The 23785-nt window shown below is 40.2% G+C and overlaps 1 protein-coding gene and 1 non-coding gene across 2 annotated transcripts in view; one reads left to right on the top strand and one right to left on the bottom strand.

The window, feature by feature from the left end:
• Mcm6 (minichromosome maintenance 6) overlaps positions 1-23785 on the top strand; it is a 103995-nt gene that overhangs the window by 33041 nt on the left and 47169 nt on the right. The window contains exons 4-5 of the mRNA XM_089244308.1: positions 19318-19620; positions 19934-20046. Of these exons, the coding sequence (XP_089100434.1) occupies positions 19318-19620; positions 19934-20046 (416 nt within the window). The remainder of the gene's footprint in view (positions 1-19317; positions 19621-19933; positions 20047-23785) is intronic.
• Positions 16406-16479, bottom strand: TRNAS-GGA (transfer RNA serine (anticodon GGA)). Its single transcript has one exon. It is a non-coding gene; the product is annotated as a tRNA-Ser (tRNA).

The raw sequence follows: 23785 nt of genomic DNA, 5'->3' as shown, positions 1-23785 counted from the left end.
GTTTCCCGGCAGGTCCGGAATCGAAAACATTAATTAATCTTCACAGTCAAAATTCTTCATTGCTGATCAAAGTGGTCCGGCCCTCAACCGAGAGGCCCCCCTGGAGCTGATCAAAGTGGTCCGGCCCTCAACTGAGAGGCCCCCTGGAGCTGAGCAACTCCCATACTGGACCATATCCTGTAGTGCAAAGGACCGACAAAGTTTTTGTAATCAAAGTAAATGGTAAATCTATCTCAGTGTCTATTGACAGAGTCAAACCTGCATTCGCCATGGATGACAGAGAACCACCTGCAGTCACCGAACTACCAAATGAGATCAGTTCTAAACAGGACTCCAAAAGTCCAGTGTCAACGACAGAAAAAACAGTAACAACTCGTTATGGACAAAGAGTTCATTTTCCAGAACGATTTGTTTCGTATTTTTGATTGCATATGTTTTTACACCCATTTATATTCTTGTGTTATGCCTTTACATTTTCGCATATGTGTTTATATTATTTTCGCAATTCTCGCATAGGTGTTAATTAACATTTTTTTTTTTTTTTTCAAATCATTGCAAATATGTTAACATCGTATACATTCGTATTTTTCATTCGTCTTTGCAAAATATTGAATTCTCAGCTGTCGCAAGTATTTATACACACATGCACATTGCTTATTATTTGTTATAATTTTGTATCATCAATATGTGAATGTCAATCTTGTATTTCCTACATTAGCGTTCGCTCGCTCACTGGGGGGATAGTCTGTGGCGTCGCCGCCGACGTGTGGGAAAAGAAAGCCACTTCCTCAGAGCGAGGATTGATGTGCGCGCTCAAAGCGCCATCGGGTGATTATTCTAGTTATTGCACAGTTCGTTTCTCGTCATGTATATAGTATGTTGTGTGAAATAAAGTCTGTCCCTTGTGTAAGATATGTCTCTGTAACTACACGCAACCGATGCATCTCATAATGCCCGATAGTTCTTTTCAACTGAAGCCCTCTAGTAGGACGGTTCACCGTCTTGCTACCGTATCCATTGGCCTTAGGCTGGGAAACTAAGCTGATAATTAGTTAAAATGCAATAGTTTACAGTGTTCGAATTTGTTTCCCGGCAGGTCCGGAATCGAAAACATTAATTAATCTTCACAGTCAAAATTCTTCATTGCTGATCAAAGTGGTCCGGCCCTCAACTGAGAGGCCCCCTGGAGCTGATCAAAGTGGTCCGGCCCTCAACCGAGAGGCCCCCGGAGCTGATCAAGGTGGTCCGGCCCTCAACCGAGAGGCCTCCTGGTACTAATCGAAACGATCCGGCTCTGAACCGAGAGACCTTCACTGATACTTGCGGGGAAAAGCTACGTCGAAGTGACTAACAACATCGGATGTCCGATCAGCATAAAAGTTTGACTGTTGATGATCATCAATTGGTGAGCCAGTATCTTTCTGTTAATGTTAAATAGAGGGTTCCATGTTGTACTAATCTATTGTTAAAATTGACTAACCTTATATTGAATTTAATAAATACAATACAATACAATACAATACAAATACAACGCCACAACAGGCAAATTGCCCAACGAGGTGGCTGACTTAAGACATCATGGATCCCTGAGCCATTTTTTGGAGGCCCTACCTACTACTGCTACACCAATAATATTTCATGCGAAAGTTTATTTGCAATCATTTTCCACTTCTCGTTTGCCACCTTATTACTGGATATTTCGAACCGGGCAAGCAACTCCCATAAGGGACGTTGCAATTTTGGGGGCTTGACCGGTTCTCAGTAAATGGGGCAAACCGCGGGTGGAAAGTACTTTTGCTTACAAATTTTTTTTTTTTTTTTGAAATTTAACATTGATTTTAGAAATGAATCCGAATAATCATAGTACACCTAGAAATTTAGGTTATGATGTGCGTGTACAAATTGAACCGGAACCAAGTGGTTCACAAATGAACTTTACTTATCCAACGATGTCAAATCCTTATTGTGAGATGCATGTAATACTTCCCCCCGGCATTACCTTTAAATCCCGCAAATGCTTTGGTTCCACTGACCCAACGCAGTGTTGGTAGTCTTATATTTTCAGGTAGTGGAGAAGACGTTAGAAGCTTTTTATTAAAATATGAATTGTATTTTAATCTTTACAGTGTAACCAATAAGATCGAGTTAGTTGTAAGTACGTTTGAAGGTCGTGCTCAGGCCTGGTGGCAAACGATAGGCAGGTACGAATGGGAAAAATGGGGCCCCCATAAATCGTGGGAAAGTTTCAAGGGCTTGTTATTACAAACCTTTTCAAGGTATCATACCAGGGTTGAATTAGCTCGTGCTTTATTCTCTGAAAAGTTTTCGACGGGTTCATACCTTGATTTCGTATTACATAAGTTAGATCTTTTTCAGCCGTTCGATTTAACCGTTCCGGAGTCGGACAAAATTGAACTTATAATGTCACAATTACCCTATAATGTGAGGACATTTAAAGTTAGGAAGCCTAATTCTTTACAACAATTGTTTGTAATGTTAGATCAATTTCTTGCAACGCGTGAAAATGTTCAAATTGAATCTCGTAAAAATTTTGAATCTTGTGAAAATTGTGTTGGAAAATTTCAACCTGAAATTAGAAAAAATTGTGTGGGACCTACACAAAATGCAGTACAACTTTCAAGACGGCCTTTTAGGACAAATAATTTTTTTCGAAAAGTACCTGTTTTGGTTGTTGTCAAATCGGCTATATTGTAAAAAATTGTAAATCAAATGGGAATCAGGGAAACTAGACCTGGGGTACATGAGAAGGGGTAGTGTATCCATGGGTAAAAAGACCCCTAGTAAAAAATTTAGTTTTCTTAATCCAGTTGTGAGAGTTAACAACAAAATTTTGACAGCAAAAATTGATACCGGTGCCGATTGTTCTGCGATCAGTTTCGATCTGGCTCCGCAGGTTGGTTCACCTACTAATCAAGTTAGACCCTATCACGGTGATAGATTTCAGTTGGCATCCGGTGAGTACTGTCAGCCTGTGGGGGTTCTTTGGGCCCAAGTGGAGATACGAAACAGTGTCGTACACACAGATCTAATAGAGCTCGCCAGGGTCCCATTTGGGATCTTGATCGGCAGTGATATTTTGAGTAAAACTGAAATTATAGTTGACTTCAAAAACTTTGAACTTAAAGGAGGATTTTTGTCATATAAAGGTGATGTTGATCAGGAAAAAATGCAAAATTTAGTAAGTAAATCGGAATTTGATTCCGATCAGAAAAAAAGTTTGTTTGAATTGTTAAAACAATTTCCGAATTTGTTCAGAAACACTCCTGGTAGAACTCATGTTGCTGAGCATAAGATCGTGACTGACGGAAAATCGGGTTTTTCGGTCCCCCTTTTCTCTTCCGCGATGGAAGAAACCATTAGTAGAAGAGCAGGTGCAACAGATGCTCTGTGATGACGTCATTGAGCCTGCCTCCACAAACTGGGCTTCCCAGTGTTTTTTAATCAAAAAGAAAATGGGTGATTGGCGATCGATTTGTCGTGGACTATAAAAAGGTGAATAAAATTACGGCGCCCAATCGGTACCCTTTGCCTTTCATCGATCAAATTCTACAACGAGTGGGTAATGCACGATTCGTCTCTACGTTCGATCTGGCCTCAGGGTATTGGCAAGTTCCAGTGCGGCTAGAGGATCGGGACAAAACGGCATTCATAACCGATTCTGGAATGTACCAATTTAAGGTAATGCCCTTTGGACTCAACAATGCCCCGGCCACGTTCCAACGCATGATGACTACAATCCTGGGTCACCTAGTCGGTAAGTGTGCCGATTTTTATTTGGATGACATTGTCGTTTACAGTTCGAATTTTGAAAAAGAATGGAGAGAGATGGAAAAGCCCTGGAAACCATTAAGGACCTGGTTAAATTCCTAGAGGCCAACCAGGAACATCTCCACACCAAGAGGGATGAGACCATCCAGACTCCACATGAAACGCAACAACTGAGGAGGAGCGAAAAACTGAGAGCAAGGGCAGAAGCCGAAGACAGCGTCGATAGGGTACTCTTCCAGGAAATAGAAGAATTTGAAGACGAAGAATACGACACAGAGGGAGAGCAATCGGAGAGAGAAGAAGCGGTCGAAATATGGGAAGACTCTGACTTCAAATAGGATGATCCAGTGAAAGAGTAATGAAGAAACAAAGTCCCAATGATCAGTGTTTAAACTGTGAAGCACCCAATCAAAAGCTGAGGAGCTTTTGAATAATCGAACAACCCCCTCCCCTTTTGCTGAAGGACCTGGCACCTGGTCGGACCAATGTGACACGAAGGGTTCACACTAGCCAACGAGGGAAGCCATGGGTCCAGGACCTGGCGCTTGGCCACAGAGAGGAACTGGGGGCTCGGGCTCAATAAAGCTGGAAAGGACATCAGAAGAGCTCATCGGAATAAATTGTATATTGTATAATAGAAATATTTAAATCTGTATATATATATAATGCAACGTATGAGGGCTACAAGCCTGGAGATCTAGTGTGGATTTTCACACCTGTAAGAAAAGTCGGGCTGTCGGAAAAATTGATGAAGAGGTACTTTGGCCCGTATAAAGTTTTGAGAAAATTATCAGATGTGAATTATGCGGTAGAAGATTTTGATCCTGCTTCACGACGGCGGAAATCAAGAGATGTTGTTCATGTGCTCCGTATGAAACCGTACAATGACCCGGACGCTCGGGACAGTTCCTGTTTCAACGACGACAATACTAAGGAGGAACAAGGAGAGCAACAAGGCTGACAACAAATCTCATGAGCCATCGTACAAACAGCGGGACGCTGTTTCTGTGAAGAGGGAGCAATGCAACGTATGAGGGCTACAAGCCTTTACAAAGGACTGTCTTCTCCATCTCATTTCTTTGAACTATTGGTTGCTATGGTGACTTAAGTTAATTCTTTTTTTTTTAACCAAAAGAGACGTCTACCCACTACCTCGTATAGACGATACTTTGGATTCTCTAAAGGGCACAAAGTATTTCTCCACCATGGATTTATACAGTGGCTATTGGCAGATTGAGGTTGATGAAGCTGACCGTGAAAAGACTGCTTTCGTAACACCAGAAGGACTATACGAATTTAAGGTGATGCCATTTGGACTTTGTAATGCTCCAGCAACTTTTGAGCGCATGATGGACAACCTCCTTCGTCACCTTAAGTGGAATATGTGCTTATGCTACCTCGACGACATCGTCGTCTTTTCCGAGACATTCGATGAACATCTTAACTGTTTAACAGCTTTTTTTCAATGCATTCAAGACGCAGGTCTTCACTTGAACCCAAAGAAATGTTTGTTTGCAGCACCGGAAATTAAAATTCTTGGCCACGTTATGAATGCCGAGGGAATTAGACCAGATCCAGATAAAGTAAGAGCCATTACAAATTTTCCTGTTCCACAAAACATCCGAGATGTGAGGAGTTTCTTAGGGCTCAGCTCTTACTACCGAAGGTTTATAAAGGATTTCTGTCTGAAAGCTGCTCCATTGCAAAATTTATTGAAAAATGACGTAAAATTTCGTTGGGAAAAAGATGAAGAAGAAGCTTTTAAAGTTCTAAAGAAAGCCCTAACTTCCGACCCAGTATTAGGGCTATTTGATGAGAAGGCTGAAACAGAGTTACATACCGATGCCAGTGGTTACGGAATAGGAGCAGTGCTAGTCCAACATCAGAATGGGAAAGAGAAAGTTATAGCATACGCGTCCAGAACTCTATCAAAAGCCGAGAAAAACTACTCCACCACGGAGAGAGAATGTCTTGCGGTCATATGGCCATTACAAAATTTCGACCCTATATTTTCGGAAAGCCTTTCAAGACTGTTACCGACCATCATGCCTTGTGCTGGCTAGCCAGCCTGAGAGATCCTTCCGGACGGTTAGCACGATGGGCGCTGAGACTGCAAGAGTACGAGGTCTCAATAGTATACAGAAGCGGAAGAAAACATAATGATGCCGACAGCCTTTCAAGGTACCCCGTTGACGAAAGCTCCGTGCCAGAGGACATTAGTGTCATAACTTCAGTCCTCGACCTAGCAAGTGAACAACTCAAGGATCCAGATGTAGCTAATAAGATCCATGCTTATGAAGGGTCAAGCGGCTCTCTTAAGACCGACTTTGAGGTTATCGACGGCGTTTTGTGCAAGAAGAATTTTGATCCGGCGGAAAAAAAGTGGCTACCTGTTATTCCGAAACATCTACGGTTGGACATCCTCAGACATTTCCATGATTCCTTAACAGCAGGCCATTTGGGATTTGCGAAAACTTACGACCGAATACGAAAGCGATTCTCCTGGCCCGGTCTATATCGAAGCGTACGTCGCTATGTATTGCATTGCAAGGAATGTCAGCGAAGAAAAAACGTAGCTCAAAAACCACCGGGCCGTTTGATTCCCATTCCTCCAGCAGAAGCACCCTTCTGTCGTATTGGTATGGATCTGCTTGGACGGTTTCCAAAGTCTCGAGCAGGAAATAAATGGATCATTGTGAGTACTGACTATTTTACCCGGTATGCTATAACAAAAGCACTGCCTTCAGCAGATGCACCAGAGGTAGCCAAGTTTTTCGTCGAAGAAATTATGCTAAAACATGGAGCTCCGAGAACTCTTATAACCGATCGGGGACAGGTTTTTCAGTCAAGACTCGTTGCTGAACTCAACAGGCTTTGTAATGTGACCCACAGATTGACCACGGCGTATCATCCTCAGACGAATGGCCTCACAGAACGTTTTAACAAAACGCTAGCAGATATGTTGTCCATGTATGTCGATGTCGAGCAGAAAAATTGGGATGAAATCCTACCATTCGTCACGTTTGCCTATAACACTGCTCGACAAGAAACTACTGGATTTACACCTTTTTATTTATTACATGGACGCGAAGCTGAAACTACCCTAGACACTATGTTCCCATACAGTTCGGGTGAACCGGAATCTGATCATCTTGGCCAATTAATTGCACAAGCAGAAGAGTCAAGGCAGATAGTACGGCTGCGAACTTTACAGGCTCAACAATATGACAGCCAACGTTATGATTCTCAACACCGAATGGTAGACTACAAGCCTGGAGATCTAGTGTGGATTTTCACACCTGTAAGAAAAGTCGGGCTGTCGGAAAAATTGATGAAGAGGTACTTTGGCCCGTATAAAGTTTTGAGAAAATTATCAGATGTGAATTATGCGGTAGAAGATTTTGATCCTGCTTCACAACGGCGGAAATCAAGAGATGTTGTTCATGTGCTCTGTATGAAACCGTACAATGACCCGGACGCTCAGGACAGTTCCTGTTTCAACGACGACAATACTAAGGAGGAACAAGGAGAGCAACAAGGCTGACAACAAGTCTCATGAGCCGTCGTACAAACAGCGGGACGCTGTTTCTGTGAAGAGGGAGCAATGCAACGTATGAGGGCTACAAGCCTTTACAAAGGACTGTCTTCTCCATCTCATTTCTTTGAACTATTGGTTGCTATGGTGACTTAAGTTAATTCTTTTTTGATTATTTTGTTTTTTGGGGAGTTTTTTCTGCGTATTCGTTGTGTTTGGTCACGCTATTCCTTTCGTCCCTGTATTGTGCTTAGCCTAATAAAATAATTCACCGTGTTTGATCCGTTTGTAATAAACGTGACAATTTTTTTAATAATGTGTTTGTATATTCAATGTTCATGTATTTTATATTTTATATGCATAATAAAGCACCCGACATCGCCCAGCCCCTCATCCTGGCAATGGCTAAAATTGACAATGGTCGATAGAGCCTGGGCGGTGCACGGAATGAAATGAAATGAGTTCGAATTTTGAGCCGCTGTGGTGGTCGAGTGGTCATAGTGATGGACTCGCATCGCGGGGACCCGGGTTCGAGCTCCACCGTCACCACAGTGGTGGGCGGCCGAAGTTGGTTTTCTGTGGTTCCCAACTTCGAGGCGTAAATGCGAGCCGATCTCCCCGTTAAAAGTCTCGCCACAGAGAGCAACAGTCCTACAAACAGTACAAATATTCAGTCACTACACATCACTCACTTCACTTCTGAGATATAGATGACAGCACTGAAAAATCATACAACACTAGATACGCACTCAGACTGTTAGTTACACGCACTTACTCTTCCGGCACAACTCACTAGGTAGCAAATTGCCTATGGCAATAGACCTGAGTTGCGCTCGATTTGAAAAAAAAGGGGGAAAAAAAAAGTTTGAATTTTGAGGAACATTTACAAAACTTGAAAACAGTATTTTCATGTTTGGAAAAAGCAGGCTTAACTCTTAAGCCAGACAAATGTAATCTCTATAAAAAAAATTTAGAGTACCTAGGTTTTTGTTTGACCAAAGAAGGATGGCATGTAAAACAGAGCCAAACCGATGCCATTTTGAGTTTTTCTAGGCCTAAAACAGTAAAATAGGTGCAACGTTTTCTGGGACTCTGCGGGTGGTACCGGCAATTTGTTCCCCATTTTGGTGATATCGCTAACCCCCTTTACGGCCTGACAAAAAAAGGGCAAAGGTTCAAATGGGACAAAATACACCAACAGGCGTTCGAAAAATTAAAACATCTCTTGTCTTGTGCTCCCGTTCTAACCACAAGAAAAAAAGATTATGCTTTAAAAATGTACACAGATGCCTCAGGAATTGGGCTTGGAGCCATTTTGCAGCAAGTTGAGCCTGACAGGGAAAAGCCGTTAGCCTATGCCAGTCGTACCTTGAATTCAGCAGAAAAAAATTATTCTGTAAATAACAGAATTATAGTTTGTTCATGAGTACTGTATGAGATATGGCTTTCCAAAAAGATTAGTTTCCAATAATAGTTCTAGTTTTATATCAAACCTTATGAGGGAAACTTGTAAAGTTCTTCAGGTCAAGCAAAGGTTCACAACCCCCCTATCATCCTCAATCAAACCTTACCGAGAGATTTAATAAGACAATTAAACAGATGATCTCCTGTTATGTTGGTGATAAACATAAAGACTGGGACAAAAATGTAACCTTTTTTGGTCTTGCTATTAGGTTGGTTCCCTCGGAAACTACGGGTCAGTCGCCAGCTAAAGTATTTCTTGGTAGAGAATTAGTTTTACCATTTGACTGGGCTATGGACATACCGGTTTGGGAAAGGGTGAGTTTGCCCAAAAACTTACTTAAGCAAGTTAAGGAAAATGTCAAAAAACAACAAAGGAGACAAAAAAGATTATTGCACACTTTTAATCAGGAGGATTTGGTATTAAGGAGAACGCATTTCCGTTCTAGTGCGCAGGGCAATGTTATGGCGAAGTTGAAACCACGATGAGATGGCCCGTGTAGGGTCCTGGAAAAAATTTCACCTGTTGTCTACCTGATAGTGGATTTGTCCAATGATAGTGTTTATAAAGTCAATGCTTGTGACTTCTGAAACTGTCCCGCAGTCACCTGAGAGTAGAGATGTCCTTGAACAGCACACTTCCAGTAATACGAGTCAACATCATGTTTCACAAGTGCCCTTAAATAGTGCTAATTGCACTAACGCTAGTACGTCCTTTAACCGACAAAATCCAGAGGAAGACACCACTCCTATGTTGGTAAAAACGAATTTCATTAAATCTTCCACCGGTTACTCTAGGTTTTTGGTTCCGATTCAGAGAGGGTGGCAAAGGGTTCTCGTTAAGAGGAAAAAAGAACCTCGTATAGACGTCTATTATTACTCTCCCGAAGGGACTAAATTCAGAAGCAGTGTTGAAATTTCATGATACTTGCAAAATCAGGATACTGATTTGGCTGTCGATAACTTTTCTTTTAACGGGAAATTTAATATACCAGGTGATATGTTAGCATAGTGTTTTGCTTGTAATTATGTAATTTAGGTTGGTTTTTTTTTTTTTGGGAAAAATTCTTCCGTGGTCAGGGGGAATGTAACGTATCGGGATCCGATCCCTCTACGTTAATGGTGATCTTGTCGTTATGTGGGAAATTCCTTCTTATTTTAGACCCCAGGGACCTCTCAGTTACCAGAAACCACCCGAGGACCCGCTGGCAAACCGGTAAGGGCCAGAATGTTCGCTTACTTCGGCTGTCGAACGAGAACGGGCCAGAGGTCGGGCTACTGATGTCCCACATAAATTAATTTCCCTCATGACGACGATGTCGCTATTTTCGTGGAGGGGTTTGGTCCAGAATATGTATAGTTTGGGCGAGGCTTAAGGGTTTGCCCGGTTAAATATTTTTATTTTTATTAAAGAACCTCCCGGGGGAGTTGTTGCAAGTCTCGTTGTACGGAAAATATAGTGTTGTACTCACTTGTTTTCGGCGGGGGGCTGCAGACCCCCGTCGGAATATTTCATTACTTGTTGTCTTGTTGGTATTGTTTACATAATCGGGAGAGTCTGATCAGCTCTCCGGATTGTGTTATGTTGCCGGATTCCAATGTAATAATTCAATTGTAATGTTTATAATATAGTGACGCATGAATATGTAAATTCGATATTTTTGTTGAGGCGAAAAAGCCTTGCGAGGACATGTGGTCCCAAATTTATTGTGAAATAGGAGTATAAATTCCTCCCTCTTTGTCTCTCACATTGCGTTCATCCTTTGTTTGTTCTGTGGCGTCGCCGCCGACGTGTGGGAAAAGAAAGCCACTTCCTCAGAGCGAGGATTGATGTACGCGCTCAAAGCGCCATCAGGTGATTATTCTAGTTATTGCGCAGTTCGTTTCTCGTCATGTATATAGTATGTTGTGTGAAATAAAGTCCGTCCCTTGTGTAAGATATGTCTCTGTAACTACACGCAACCGATGCATCTCATAATGCCCGATATTGGTGACCTTGGAAAGTCTGATCATCAGTTGAGACATTATATCTAAAAAAAGAAACAGCGGGCGCATCTCAACGGAAACAACACGTACTGTTGAACATTCTCGCCCACGCAAAAGAGAAATCATGGCGGACGTTGCAGCGGTAAAGATACCACCGTACAATTTCGCCGATCCTACACTGTGGTTCCTGATGTGCGAATCAACTTTCGAACTGGGGATTCCGAAACCGGTAACAGACAGTCGCACAAAATTCAACTACATAGTGGCCCATCTACCACCGGAAGCAGCTTCCATCATCCGCGATGTCATTACGAATCCAACGGCAACAGATCCCTACGGACACGTGAAATCGGAGTTAATCAAGCGCAGTGGTGAATCGTCGCAGCAAGAGATACGAAAACTTCTCACTGGGGAAGCAACTCGGTGATCGTCGTCCAAGTGAACTTTTGCGCGGCGTCGCGCGGAATCACACAGCGTTCCGGACGAGCTCATGTTGGAACTGTTTCTTCAGCATTTGCCGACATCTGTGCAATCCACCCTGGCTGCGGTCACACAACTAACGTTGGACAAAGCGGCCGAAATCGCCGATCGCGTCATGGACGTAGCACCACAAGCGGTAAGTGCCTGTTCTAACTCTTCCGCGAATTCCATCGAGGAACGTTTGTTGTCGGAAATCGAAAAGCTCCATGTGCGAATCGACGAGATTTCCCGAGGGCGAAGTCGTAGCCCGTACCGAAACCGCTACCCGCGACAGCGTAGCAGATCGAAAAATCGCGACGAATGTTGGTATCATCGACGATTCGGCACCGATCCCAAGAAATGTGTCTCTCCCTGCAAATATTCGGGAAACGAACTCAGCAAAGAGTAGAGGCGACTTGCTCTTTGCCATCTACGTCACGTCGCCTGTTTGTGAAAGACATGAAAACGAATCTATCTTTCCTCGTTGATACGGGCAGTGATGTTTCGATCTTGCCGGCAAGCCTTTCTCAGCGCAAACAACGGCCTGTTCAAGCGTTCGCAGCCGCGAATTCATCATCCATCGAGGTGTACGGCCAACATATTCTTTCCGTGGATTTCGGCTTGAGACGAAATTTTTCCTGGCCATTTTACATCGCCAATGTGTCAACTCCTATACTGGGTGCGGACTTCCTTCATTATTTCGACTTAGTCCAGACCTTCGCAACAAGTTCCTGCGTGACTTGAAAACGAAATTGAAACGTCCCGGACGCGTCTCAAACGCAACGTGCATTCATTCGGTGAAAACGATTACTGGTGACTCGGCGTATCACAAGCTGATTTCTGAATTCCCGGAGATCACTAAACTTCCTAATCCAAATGCACCAGTAAAACACAACACCATCCATCATATATCCACAAAAGGACCGCCTGTGGTGGCGAAACCTCGTAGGTTAGCTCCAGACAGATTAAAAATAGCGAAATCGGAATTTCACAACATGCTGCAACTGGGGCATTTGAGACCTTCGAGGAGTAATTACGCCTCACCACTTCATATGGTACCAAAAAAGGGTACCTTGGAATTTCGACCGGTCGGAGATTTCCGTGCTTTAAATGTACAAACATTAAAAGACAAATATCCCATTCCTTGCATTGCTGATTTCACTGCTGAACTGCATGGTACTCAAATTTTCAGCCATGTGGATCTCATAAAAGCCTACCATCAGATCCCAATAAATCCTGATGACATCCACAAAACAGCAATATGCACACCTTTTGGATTGTTTGAGAGCACCAGGATGCAATTCGGATTGTGCAATGCTTCTGCAACCTTCCAGCGATTCATCGATGAAGTGACCAGAGGACTTCCTGGAGTTTACGCATTGGTCGACGACATCCTGATTGCATCAAAAGATCCTGATGAACATATCCATCATCTCAAGACTCTCTTCAACAGACTTCAAGAATATGGACTCTGCGTCAACGTCTCCAAGTGCAACTTCGGTAAAGGAACCATCGACTTCCTTGGATTCCGGCTATCTACAAGCAGCATCGAACCTCTGACAGATCGAGTTCAGTGTATCTTGGATTATCCACAGCCAATGACCTTGACACAACTTCAAAGATTTCTCGGTATGTACAATTTTTATCGACGTTTCATTCCGAAAGCTGCCGATTTGTTACATCCGTTAATAAAATTTCTCGAAGGTCATAAAAATAAAAAATCACCTCATTCTGCTCGTGCCAACGACCAACTCGCGTGGACCGATGAAGCAACAAAGTCGTTCACTTTGGCCAAAGATGCCATGGCAAATGCCACACTCCTGAGACATCCACTTCCTGGAGCTGAATTAAGTGTTTGGGTAGATGCTTCAGATGTCGCAGTGGGTGGTGCTCTCATGCAATTAGCCGACAAATGGGAACCCATCGCATTCTTCTCTATGAAATTGTCCAAAAGTCAAAACAAATGGTCCGCATACGACCGAGAACTGTTTGCAATTTATTCATCTATAAAAAAATTCAAGCACATGCTCGAAGGCAGGGAGTTCATTATCTACACAGATCAGAGGTCCCTAATTTATGCCTTCAAGCAAAATCCAAACAAATGTTCGCAGCGACAGCTTCGTCATTTGGACTTGATATCCCAGTATTCAACCGATATCCGTCACATCCAAGGCTCTCAAAATTATGTCGCAGATGCACTGTCAAGAATCGAAATCGACGCAATAACTGGTTCTAAGGACATTAATTTTAAAGAGTTTGGGGAATTTCAATCAAGCGACCCGGAACTGAAAGAAATTTTGAAGGGTAACAACACATCTCTACAGCTGGAACTGAAGCCATGCCATCTAACAGATGGTGAATTATGGTGTGACATTTCAACTGGCTCACCCAGACCTTTCGTTCCAGACTCGTATCGAAAGCTGATTTTTGACCACCTTCACAATCTATCGCATCCCAGAATCGCTGTAACAAAAAACCTCATTTGCTCACGATATGTGTGGCCAAACATGAACAAAAACATCACAGCTTGGGTACGCTGCTGCCAATCATGCCAGCGATCGAAAATCCAGCGGCACACAAAAGCACCTCTGAGCACCTTCACACTTCCCGACGCTCGTTTTTCACATGTGCACATTGACATTATAGGCCCTTATCCACCATCAAACGGGAACATCTACTGTCTTACCATGATAGACATATTTACAAGATGGCCCGAAGTAACACCGATACCGGACATACGCGCCGAAACCATCTGCAAAGCATTCTTTGATTCATGGATCAGTCGTTTTGGTTGTCCCTCAACAGTGACCACAGATCCTGGAACTCAATTTGAATCTCATCTCTTCCAGCAGCTCGCAGCACTACTAGGAACAGATCGCATACGAACCACTGCATATCATCCAATTGCCAATGGTCTGGTCGAGCGATTTCATCTCACCCTTAAAAGTGCCATCATTGCTCACGACAATACCAAATGGTCAGAATCGCTCCCGATAGTCCTCCTGGGTCTACGATCCGCTTTCAAGGAGGATCTTCAAGCTACCTGTGCCGAACTGGTGTATGGAACCACTATTCGATTGCCATCTGACCTACTTTCAGATGAGATGTCCAAATCTACACCAGACGCTACCTATGCATCAATGCTGTCTTCGCTCATGAGGAGTTTATCACCCATATCTCCATCTCATAAGAATACTTTCAAGATTTATGTTCATTCTTCCTTAAAATCTTGTTCTCATGTGTTCTTACGCGTAGACAAAGTTCGACCTGCATTAAGCGCACCCTACACTGGACCATATCCTGTAGTGCAAAGGACCGACAAAGTTTTTGTAATCAAAGTAAATGGTAAATCTATCTCAGTGTCTATTGACAGAGTCAAACCTGCATTCGCCATGGATGACAGAGAACCACCTGCAGTCACCGAACTACCAAATGAGATCAGTTCTAAACAGGACTCCAAAAGTCCAGTGTCAACGACAGAAAAAACAGTAACAACTCGTTATGGACAAAGAGTTCATTTTCCAGAACGATTTGTTTCGTATTTTTGATTGCATATGTTTTTACACCCATTTATATTCTTGTGTTATGCCTTTACATTTTCGCATATGTGTTTATATTATTTTCGCAATTCTCGCATAGGTGTTAATTAACATTTTTTTTTTTTTTTTCAAATCATTGCAAATATGTTAACATCGTATACATTCGTATTTTTCATTCGTCTTTGCAAAATATTGAATTCTCAGCTGTCGCAAGTATTTATACACACATGCACATTGCTTATTATTTGTTATAATTTTGTATCATCAATATGTGAATGTCAATCTTGTATTTCCTACATTAGCGTTCGCTCGCTCACTGGGGGGATAGTCTGTGGCGTCGCCGCCGACGTGTGGGAAAAGAAAGCCACTTCCTCAGAGCGAGGATTGATGTGCGCGCTCAAAGCGCCATCGGGTGATTATTCTAGTTATTGCACAGTTCGTTTCTCGTCATGTATATAGTATGTTGTGTGAAATAAAGTCTGTCCCTTGTGTAAGATATGTCTCTGTAACTACACGCAACCGATGCATCTCATAATGCCCGATAGTTCTTTTCAACTGAAGCCCTCTAGTAGGACGGTTCACCGTCTTGCTACCGTATCCATTGGCCTTAGGCTGGGAAACTAAGCTGATAATTAGTTAAAATGCAATAGTTTACAGTGTTCGAATTTGTTTCCCGGCAGGTCCGGAATCGAAAACATTAATTAATCTTCACAGTCAAAATTCTTCATTGCTGATCAAAGTGGTCCGGCCCTCAACTGAGAGGCCCCCTGGAGCTGATCAAAGTGGTCCGGCCCTCAACCGAGAGGCCCCCCGGAGCTGATCAAGGTGGTCCGGCCCTCAACCGAGAGGCCTCCTGGTACTAATCGAAACGATCCGGCTCTGAACCGAGAGACCTTCACTGATACTTGCGGGGAAAAGCTACGTCGAAGTGACTAACAACATCGGATGTCCGATCAGCATAAAAGTTTGACTGTTGATGATCATCAATTGGTGAGCCAGTATCTTTCTGTTAATGTTAAATAGAGGGTTCCACGTTGTACTAATCTATTGTTAAAATTGACTAACCTTATATTGAATTTAATAAATAATATTTCATGCGAAAGTTTATTTGCAATCATTTTCCACTTCTCGTTTGCCACCTTATTACTGGATATTTCGAACCGGGCAAGCAACTCCCATAAGGGACGTTGCAATTCTTAATACAAATACAACGCCACAACAGGCAAAACACCCAACGAGGTGGCTGAGAAAAAGATGGCCATAAAAATACGGATTAAACCAATCATGTATTCATACATAAGAATCGGTTTGTAAGAATCATGTTAAGAATCAAGTGTGATTGTTAAAAGTTATTCTTAAGGTCATGTGACGATGGACAGGCTGAAAAATTGTTCTTTTTGGGAATTTCGCCATTGACCAATCGGCATCCAGCTAAAAGTTAACAACAACGTGTTAACGATGACGTGGGGGAGAAGAAAAGTAATTTTAGAGCGACGTTAGCCTGAAAAAATGGCGGAGATTATTTAAGCAAATGTGAATATGGTTGCGAAGAAATGACGTCACTCTGCGCTATCATACGAAGGTTTTAACAACTGGATGTTGCGAAGATATATTTTGGAAAGAGAGAAAATTCAACTGCCCCTGCGGGGAATCGAACCCACGTCCTTTCACTTTCCGGGTGAACGCCCTAGACCACTAGACTACAGAGGCACAGAATTTCCTTGGAGCTCGTGTACACTGAAAGGGACCGTACATGGGTTCGATTTCCCGCAGGGGCAGTTGAATTTTCTCTCTTTCCAAAATATATCTTCGCAACATCCAGTTGTTAAAACCTTCGTATGATAGCAGAGAGTGATGTCATAATTGTGTAAGTCGCCATCTGGTGGCAACGTCAGCAGTTGTGAGCTTGGCCTGAGTCTAGTCTTCGTTCAACGCTAACATTGACCATATATTCTAAATACTCTCAATTCCATTGACCCTTGCGTTCAATTCACTATAGAGGAAGAAAACAATAACCAAATTGCATTCCTGGATGTATTGGTCACTCGCCATTAACAAACTTTCTCTACCACTGCATTTCGCAAACCGTTTGCTGTTTCTCTACCCCCTCACAACCTCTCTGCGCATCCTTCGGCACAAAAGTATGCCTCGTTCTACACATATGTGAAGCGAGCCATTAATATCTGCTCTTCGCCGACGTTACTCGATGCTGAACTGAATATCCTTAGAACAATAGCAGTTGACGTTGGCTACCGTAGCTCTCTCATTGATAATCTACACAGCAAACTGATTAAAAACACTTCCAAAACCAAGCCTAAACCTGAACACAAAAACGTGATCATTTTGCCTTTCTTCCCGGTTTTCACCCCCGTCAATAAACTTCGTTTCTCTCAACTAAAAGATCCCATTGACACACTCAACAACTGGGGCATCTACAGCATTTCATGCCAATGCAGATTATCAATAGGACAAACTAAACGTGTTCTAAAATACCGTTTAAATGAGCATAGAAGATACGTAAGCAACCAAGACTTTAACCGCTCATCCATAGCCCAACACTACTGGTCCTTTGACCATAAATTTGACTTCTCTTCTGCCAAAATCATCCAAAAATGTCCCTCACCGTCTGACTTGAATTTCTTTGAATCATTTCACATCAACAAAACACAAACCAGTTTGTCAATGACCTATCTAGCGCACCACCCTTCTCAAAAATCTGGCAACAATTTCTACAATAATTATTCTTCTCCATTAGCATCACTATCACGTTCTCGGTTGCGATTGGCTCCGTCCCATTTTTCTTTTTTCTGTCCTCTTACTCTACTCTTTTGTTGCCGGTTGATTTTGAATTTGACTCTTGTCTACAACAGCGAGTAACTCCCGCTATAAGGAGTTTCAATATTTTTTTTCTTCTTTGTTTCTGCTACTGATGAAGGAACATCATATAGTTCCGAAATGCGTATAGCCGTGTTCATATTGGAATTTTGGGTACACGCAAACGTCGATTATTCAATCGTATTAAAAATGGATTTCACTTCTGTAATGTTGGCTTTTTTACATACACCAAAGCGTCTGAAAGAAACAAATGCAGCAGCAGGCTAATAATGATTTTTAATTCATGTACAGTTATATTTCGGCTGATTAGAGCTTTATCTCACATATTTTGTTGAAGAAATTTGATTTTCTCTAAAGTTTTAAACTAATAAAAAATTTAAAATCTACAAGTTCCCATAATATGAAAAAACGTTGTATTTATGACCCATCGATCATGGTATTTATGGATTGAAAATTTGAGAATTATGCATAATCACTGATAAATGTTACAAAATGTAGCAAAATTTATCAAACTTTATCAAAATGATCTGATATTTTATCACTATTATCAGCATATATGTCTTGTATGTAGACTCCAACACTGTTTTCAACTCTCCCACACAACCTTCAGATAACTTTTCTATAACCTAAAAAGTTTGACGAATTCTTTATTCAAAAATAAAAATGCATCAATTAATTTTTTTTTTCATTTCTTAAAATATGAATCATGAAATAACTTAAATTTTTTCTTTAACAGAAGTTTATCTCACATGGAAGGAAAAAATTGTTTACTAAGAATCAAGCTAAGAATTGGGTAACTTTGGTTCTTAACTTGATTCTTAACTACAGAAGAAAAACGCTTCTTAATTAAGAATGTGGTAGCAAAATTCCCTCTTGATTCTTAACTACAATCAAATCCAGAGTTAAGAAGCGGATTCTTATTAAAAATCAGAAGGTCATGCATCCCCTGGGCTATCAAAGGCATTCGCTCTACGATCACGTTCATTAGCCAAAATGCAATTTTTCATAGATTTCTATGGAGAATCATTTAATCGTTCCAGAAATGGCCTAAAATTTGAAGATAAGTCTTATAAAACACTAAGGAGAACTTTAAAATTTGCAAATACCGACTGAAAGTTTAGATAAACAAAATACTTCACAATTGGGTGAAGGAAAATTTAAAGGAAGGTAAAAATTTAACATATGTTGTGTTTTACACGATGTACATTATGCAGTCATGTTTGTGAGCCATAGTGAAGGAAAAAGTGTGTGAGGTGGTGTGTTATGTGATATAGTCCGCTCATTTCTCTCTGATACATGCAAATGGAAAAGATTAGTTCCTAGATGATGTTTCAAGAATCTTACAATATCCACTAAAATCATTCAAGTCTGAAGCTTTGAAAAAAATTAAGAGTCAGTAAAAGATAAGTGTATCTGGAAAGTGATTACAAGGTGGAAACAAATTAATCTTGCTCAAGTCATTGGATTCATCTTGATTAGCTCAAAAATTTAACTCGCAGCATGGCTGTTTTGTGTTAGCATATGCATCCATATCAACTGAAATGTTAATTAGCTGAGACAGAAAAATGAGGAAAAAAATCTTTGCTTGCCAAAAAAATTCAAAAGCTGAGGTATTACTGTTGTTCATATATATTCTGTATTAAACAGAAAAATTTAAACTTTAAAATAAAATCTAAATTAATCTCATTTATTTTTTTTTTAAATTTGTGACAGAATTCGGGATCTTGCAGCTGCCAAAGTGGGATCATTGCTCAAAATAACGGGCCAAATAGTTCGAACACATCCTGTGCATCCTGAACTGGTTCGAGGCACATTCACCTGTCTTGATTGTCAAACCGTGATCAATGATGTTGAACAGCAGTTCCATTACACTCAGCCCACGGTGTGTAGAAACCCAGCATGTAACAATCGTACCCGATTTGTTCTTGATGTGGGAAAGTCTCATTTTGTGGATTTCCAAAAAATTCGTATTCAAGAGACCCAAGAAGAGTTACCCAGAGGTAGTATTCCGAGGAGGTAAATATATGTTAAAAAATATATTTTGAGTGATGAAAACTGATTTCTATGTTTCATAGTCACAACATTAAAAAAAACAAAAAAAACAAGGCAGAGCCTTGTCAATGTGATTGGTGAAGAATAGTTTTGTTCACTTCCCTGATAGAGACTGACATTCATCATTACTGAGAGGTTTCATGCCAGTGTTGGCGATTGTCTGCGACTCTGAACTTTCTCACAAGTTAATACATATTTTTTCTAATGCATAATATCAAATTGTAGAAAAATTAATGTAATTTTACATTTTATTAATTTTAAGGTTTTTTTCCCCCAGCGTGGATATTATTCTCAGAGCAGAAGCAGTTGAGCGAGCTCAAGCAGGAGACAGATGTGATTTCACTGGAACTCTAATTGTTGTACCAGATGTATCCCAGCTCTCTATTCCAGGTAAGATGCAGTTTTTTGCAAATATTTCTTTCAGCACAATTGCTAGTACAGTAAAACCCTTCTTTTGTAAAAAAAAATTTCCCCAAAAGAGGGGTTTTGCCATATAAAAATTTGAACATGTTTAAAACTATCAGAAAAAAATATCAATGTATTAATTCTTTTGAAAATTTGGTTAAAAATTTCAGTTTAATATGTCAAGCATATGAGGTAAAATAGCCATAAATTATAAGTTGCACAACTTTTTTGCTGTATTTGTTCATCATTAACGTTTTGTTTTATATTTTGCTATTATAAATGATTTATCAACGATGATACTCATTTGATCAACCCTTCAACCGTTGAGCACGTGTCAGAAGAATTCTTTCGAAAACAGGCAACGACGAATTGATGCATGTAAAATTTCTCTCGAAAACTGGCAAACACGTGTCTACACATCATGGTCGGAATAGTGCTTTTCCTGAGACTTGTCATCCAAATAGTGTCAAATAGAGCTGTTTATTCAAAATATGTATGATGAGGGATCAGAGTTAGGTTTTTGACCTCAGAAACACAGTATTGAAACAGTGAAAAACTTGTCAAATATTTTTCTTTTACCCTGATAGATATATTTAATAAAAAAACGCTTTTAAGTAGATTAAAGTGTATTATATTTTGAATTATAAATTACTGAGTTAATTTTAAATTTTCTGATCTGCCCAAAATTTTATTACATATAAAAATTCTCATGCAGCAACTGTCAATACACTAATTAAACTAATTTATTATCACCTAAAACTTTTTAACTTAGGTTGTATAAATTCAGTGTTTTAAAGAGTATTTCCAATGAAAGCAGAGCTGGCAGGACTTGATATACCCAAAGCATTGTTTTGCACAATTAGATACAGCTTCAATTGGAAAAACATTGTATTATGTAAATGCCAATAAATATACCATGTCATAGTCAAACTTGGTTATACTTACATTTGCACTAAGAAAAAGTTACAGGAGTTTCTTAAGCACTAAGCACCATATACAAGCCAGCACTTAAAATTAAAAGACGTTTTAGTCCTAAAGTTTAGTATTTTGATTGTTAGATATATATTGCACAATAAGGATATTCTTTTAAGTATCAGTGATTATCTGGATAATTTAATTGTAGCGACCTCTACTTGAATTTTTACCAATTGCGGAAAAATAATGATGTTGCGCTTCACAATTTTCTGGTGCGAATGATTGTTACCTAGCAACACAAGTTGCGATAAAAATCAAATGTTTTTCTCGCAGTCTGCAAGCAACCATTGTTATGTGATGTCTTATGTTTTTATGTGTCCGTACCAAATTAAACATGTATTTATTTAAAGCCTTTTGATTGTTATTATCATTGATAATGGAGCTCAACAACCTTTCCTACAGATAGGCGCCTACATACCGGTGCCCTACACTGGAGCCTACACAATAATGACAAAAATGAACATTACATATATTTAAACACCTATTTGTTATGAAAAAAGTACAGTATGTGGTTTATATCAATACACATTTATAAGCAGTTGAAGAAATTTTGGAAGGTTGAGAATCATCAGAAATAGAAGAATATCAAATACAGTAAAACCTTGTTAAGTTCGTCACCCTAATAAGTCGTCACTCCGGTTAAGTCTTCATTTTTCTTCGGGCCCTTCCACCTCTCATAGACAACAATGTTATTAAACCCTTGTTTACTCGTCGCTAATTTCGGTTAACTCGTCACTATAAAAAAATTTGGGAAAGTGAAACTGACTATTTTTATGGCTCCCATTAAAAAAAGAGCTTGTTAAGTCACCATAAAATCCTATATATCCAAACGGAACAGTTTAAGTAACGAAAGTTACGCTGGGGAAGTTCATTTGACGACTAAGGTTTTTGCAACATTGGGGACTCTTCAAGCTAGATCTCATTTCTGCATGGGCTGTACTGGAGAAACCGCGAGACACCCAGGCCCTGTCGCAAGAAGCAACGTAAGCACTTTGCCCCCCCCCCCCCCGGGCATCTCTGGCAAAACCAAAATTTATTTATACGTTTATACGTCAAAGATTACACATAGTGCAAGAAAATCAAAAATGATGTAAATCGAAGAATCAAATTAATCAAGTCAAAGTGCAACAGGCACGGATAATAAATAATCATAGAAAGCATGGGCTCTACTAATTTAGGGCTTGAAATTTAAACAAAATACCATTGTTGAAAAAAGACATTCTTTCCCAAGTTGAGGTCTTCCATTTACTTTTCCCTGCCCAGGGCCCCTGCACCAAGTCAAAAGTGTTCGAGATTACTTTGTAGTTGCATCATGAACTACTGATGAAGAATTCAAACACTAAAATTAAATTTGATGTATATGTAAAATTAATGTGCAATAGAGAGTTCTTTTATGAAGAAAAGCTACTTATATAAAGGAGACCCGAGTTGTGCTCAGTTTGAAAAAAAAAAAAAGTTTAGTAGATATTGTGCATTTATAAAAGAACCACTTCAAAGCATTACTAGGCACATGCATATATTGTGCATTTATAAAAGAACCACTTCAAATCATTAATAGGCATATGCATATATTGTGCATTTATAAAAGAACCACTTCAAAGCATTAATAGGCACATGCATATATTGTGCATTTATAAAAGAACCACTTCAAAGCATTAATAGGCACATGCATATATTGTGCATTTATAAAAGAACCGCTTCAAAGCATTAATAGGCACATGCATATATTGTGCATTTATAAAAGAACCGCTTCAAAGCATTAATAGGCACATGCATATATTGTGCATTTATAAAAGAACCACTTCAAAGCATTATAATCACATGCATCAATATTTCCATCTCATCATCGCAACGCTCCTGAAAATGGTTAGCGACGCCCCTAGAAGCCTCTATACACGCTTTGAGAAATACTGTCATAAAGGTATGACATAAGCCTTTGCATATCGTATTGATTTTTTTTTTTTTTTTTTTTTGATGGATCTGAATTCTTCCATACAAATGAAAAATATATATATTTCACTTCATTATCAAAAATAATGATTTGAATGGAATTTAAAAAAAAAGAAAAAAAGAATCACCTGTACATATTATGATCCTGATTAAAACTTCAGTAAAATGTATAGTAATTTATCGTATGAATATGAAAACTCGTATCACATACTGAATATCAACAGATAGAGTAATCTCGTAAATATTCAATTCAATCAACGTAAGTTCTGGTGAAGAAACCCCTAGGATGTGTAAGCAGTCTCTGGAAAATTGATCAGAGAAAAAAAGTTTTCGTAGAAACACTAACCGCAACACGTAGAATCTTCATTCATTTCAACACAAGTATTCATTCGAAAACTGAGAAAAAAATTGAATAAAACTAAATTTTAAAAGATCAACTTAACTTATGGATATACCTTTCACATCCTGAAGCAGGGCCCTAGGCCACGATCGCCTTAAGAGCACCGTGGACCCCCACCCCCCCCCCCCTCCCGGCTAAAGTGATCTTTCTAGGGCCCTCTACATGGCAAAACATGTTTACTTTCAAATATTTTAACGTAATTTAATTTTCACAGGCACCTCAGGCCTCCAGGCAGTGCCTGGGTGAGCTTATGCTTTAAGACGGGACTGTCCCTTAAGGGCCCCTTCTAAAATTAATTTATAGCGTGAAAAAACAAAAAAAATGATGAGAATCATCTGGGACCCAGGGCTAAAGCCGTGTCAGCTCCACCCTTTTGAGAACCATGCTTGAGGTTTCTTT

Source organism: Pholcus phalangioides, unplaced genomic scaffold (assembly GCF_987345545.1).
Source record: "Pholcus phalangioides strain wild (caught in Gottingen) unplaced genomic scaffold, Ppha-v1.0 ptg000015l_1, whole genome shotgun sequence".
Taxonomy (NCBI): Eukaryota; Metazoa; Arthropoda; class Arachnida; order Araneae; family Pholcidae; genus Pholcus; species Pholcus phalangioides.
The sequence above is the reverse complement of the archived record's forward strand: the minus strand, read 5'-3'. Positions and strand labels throughout refer to the sequence as shown.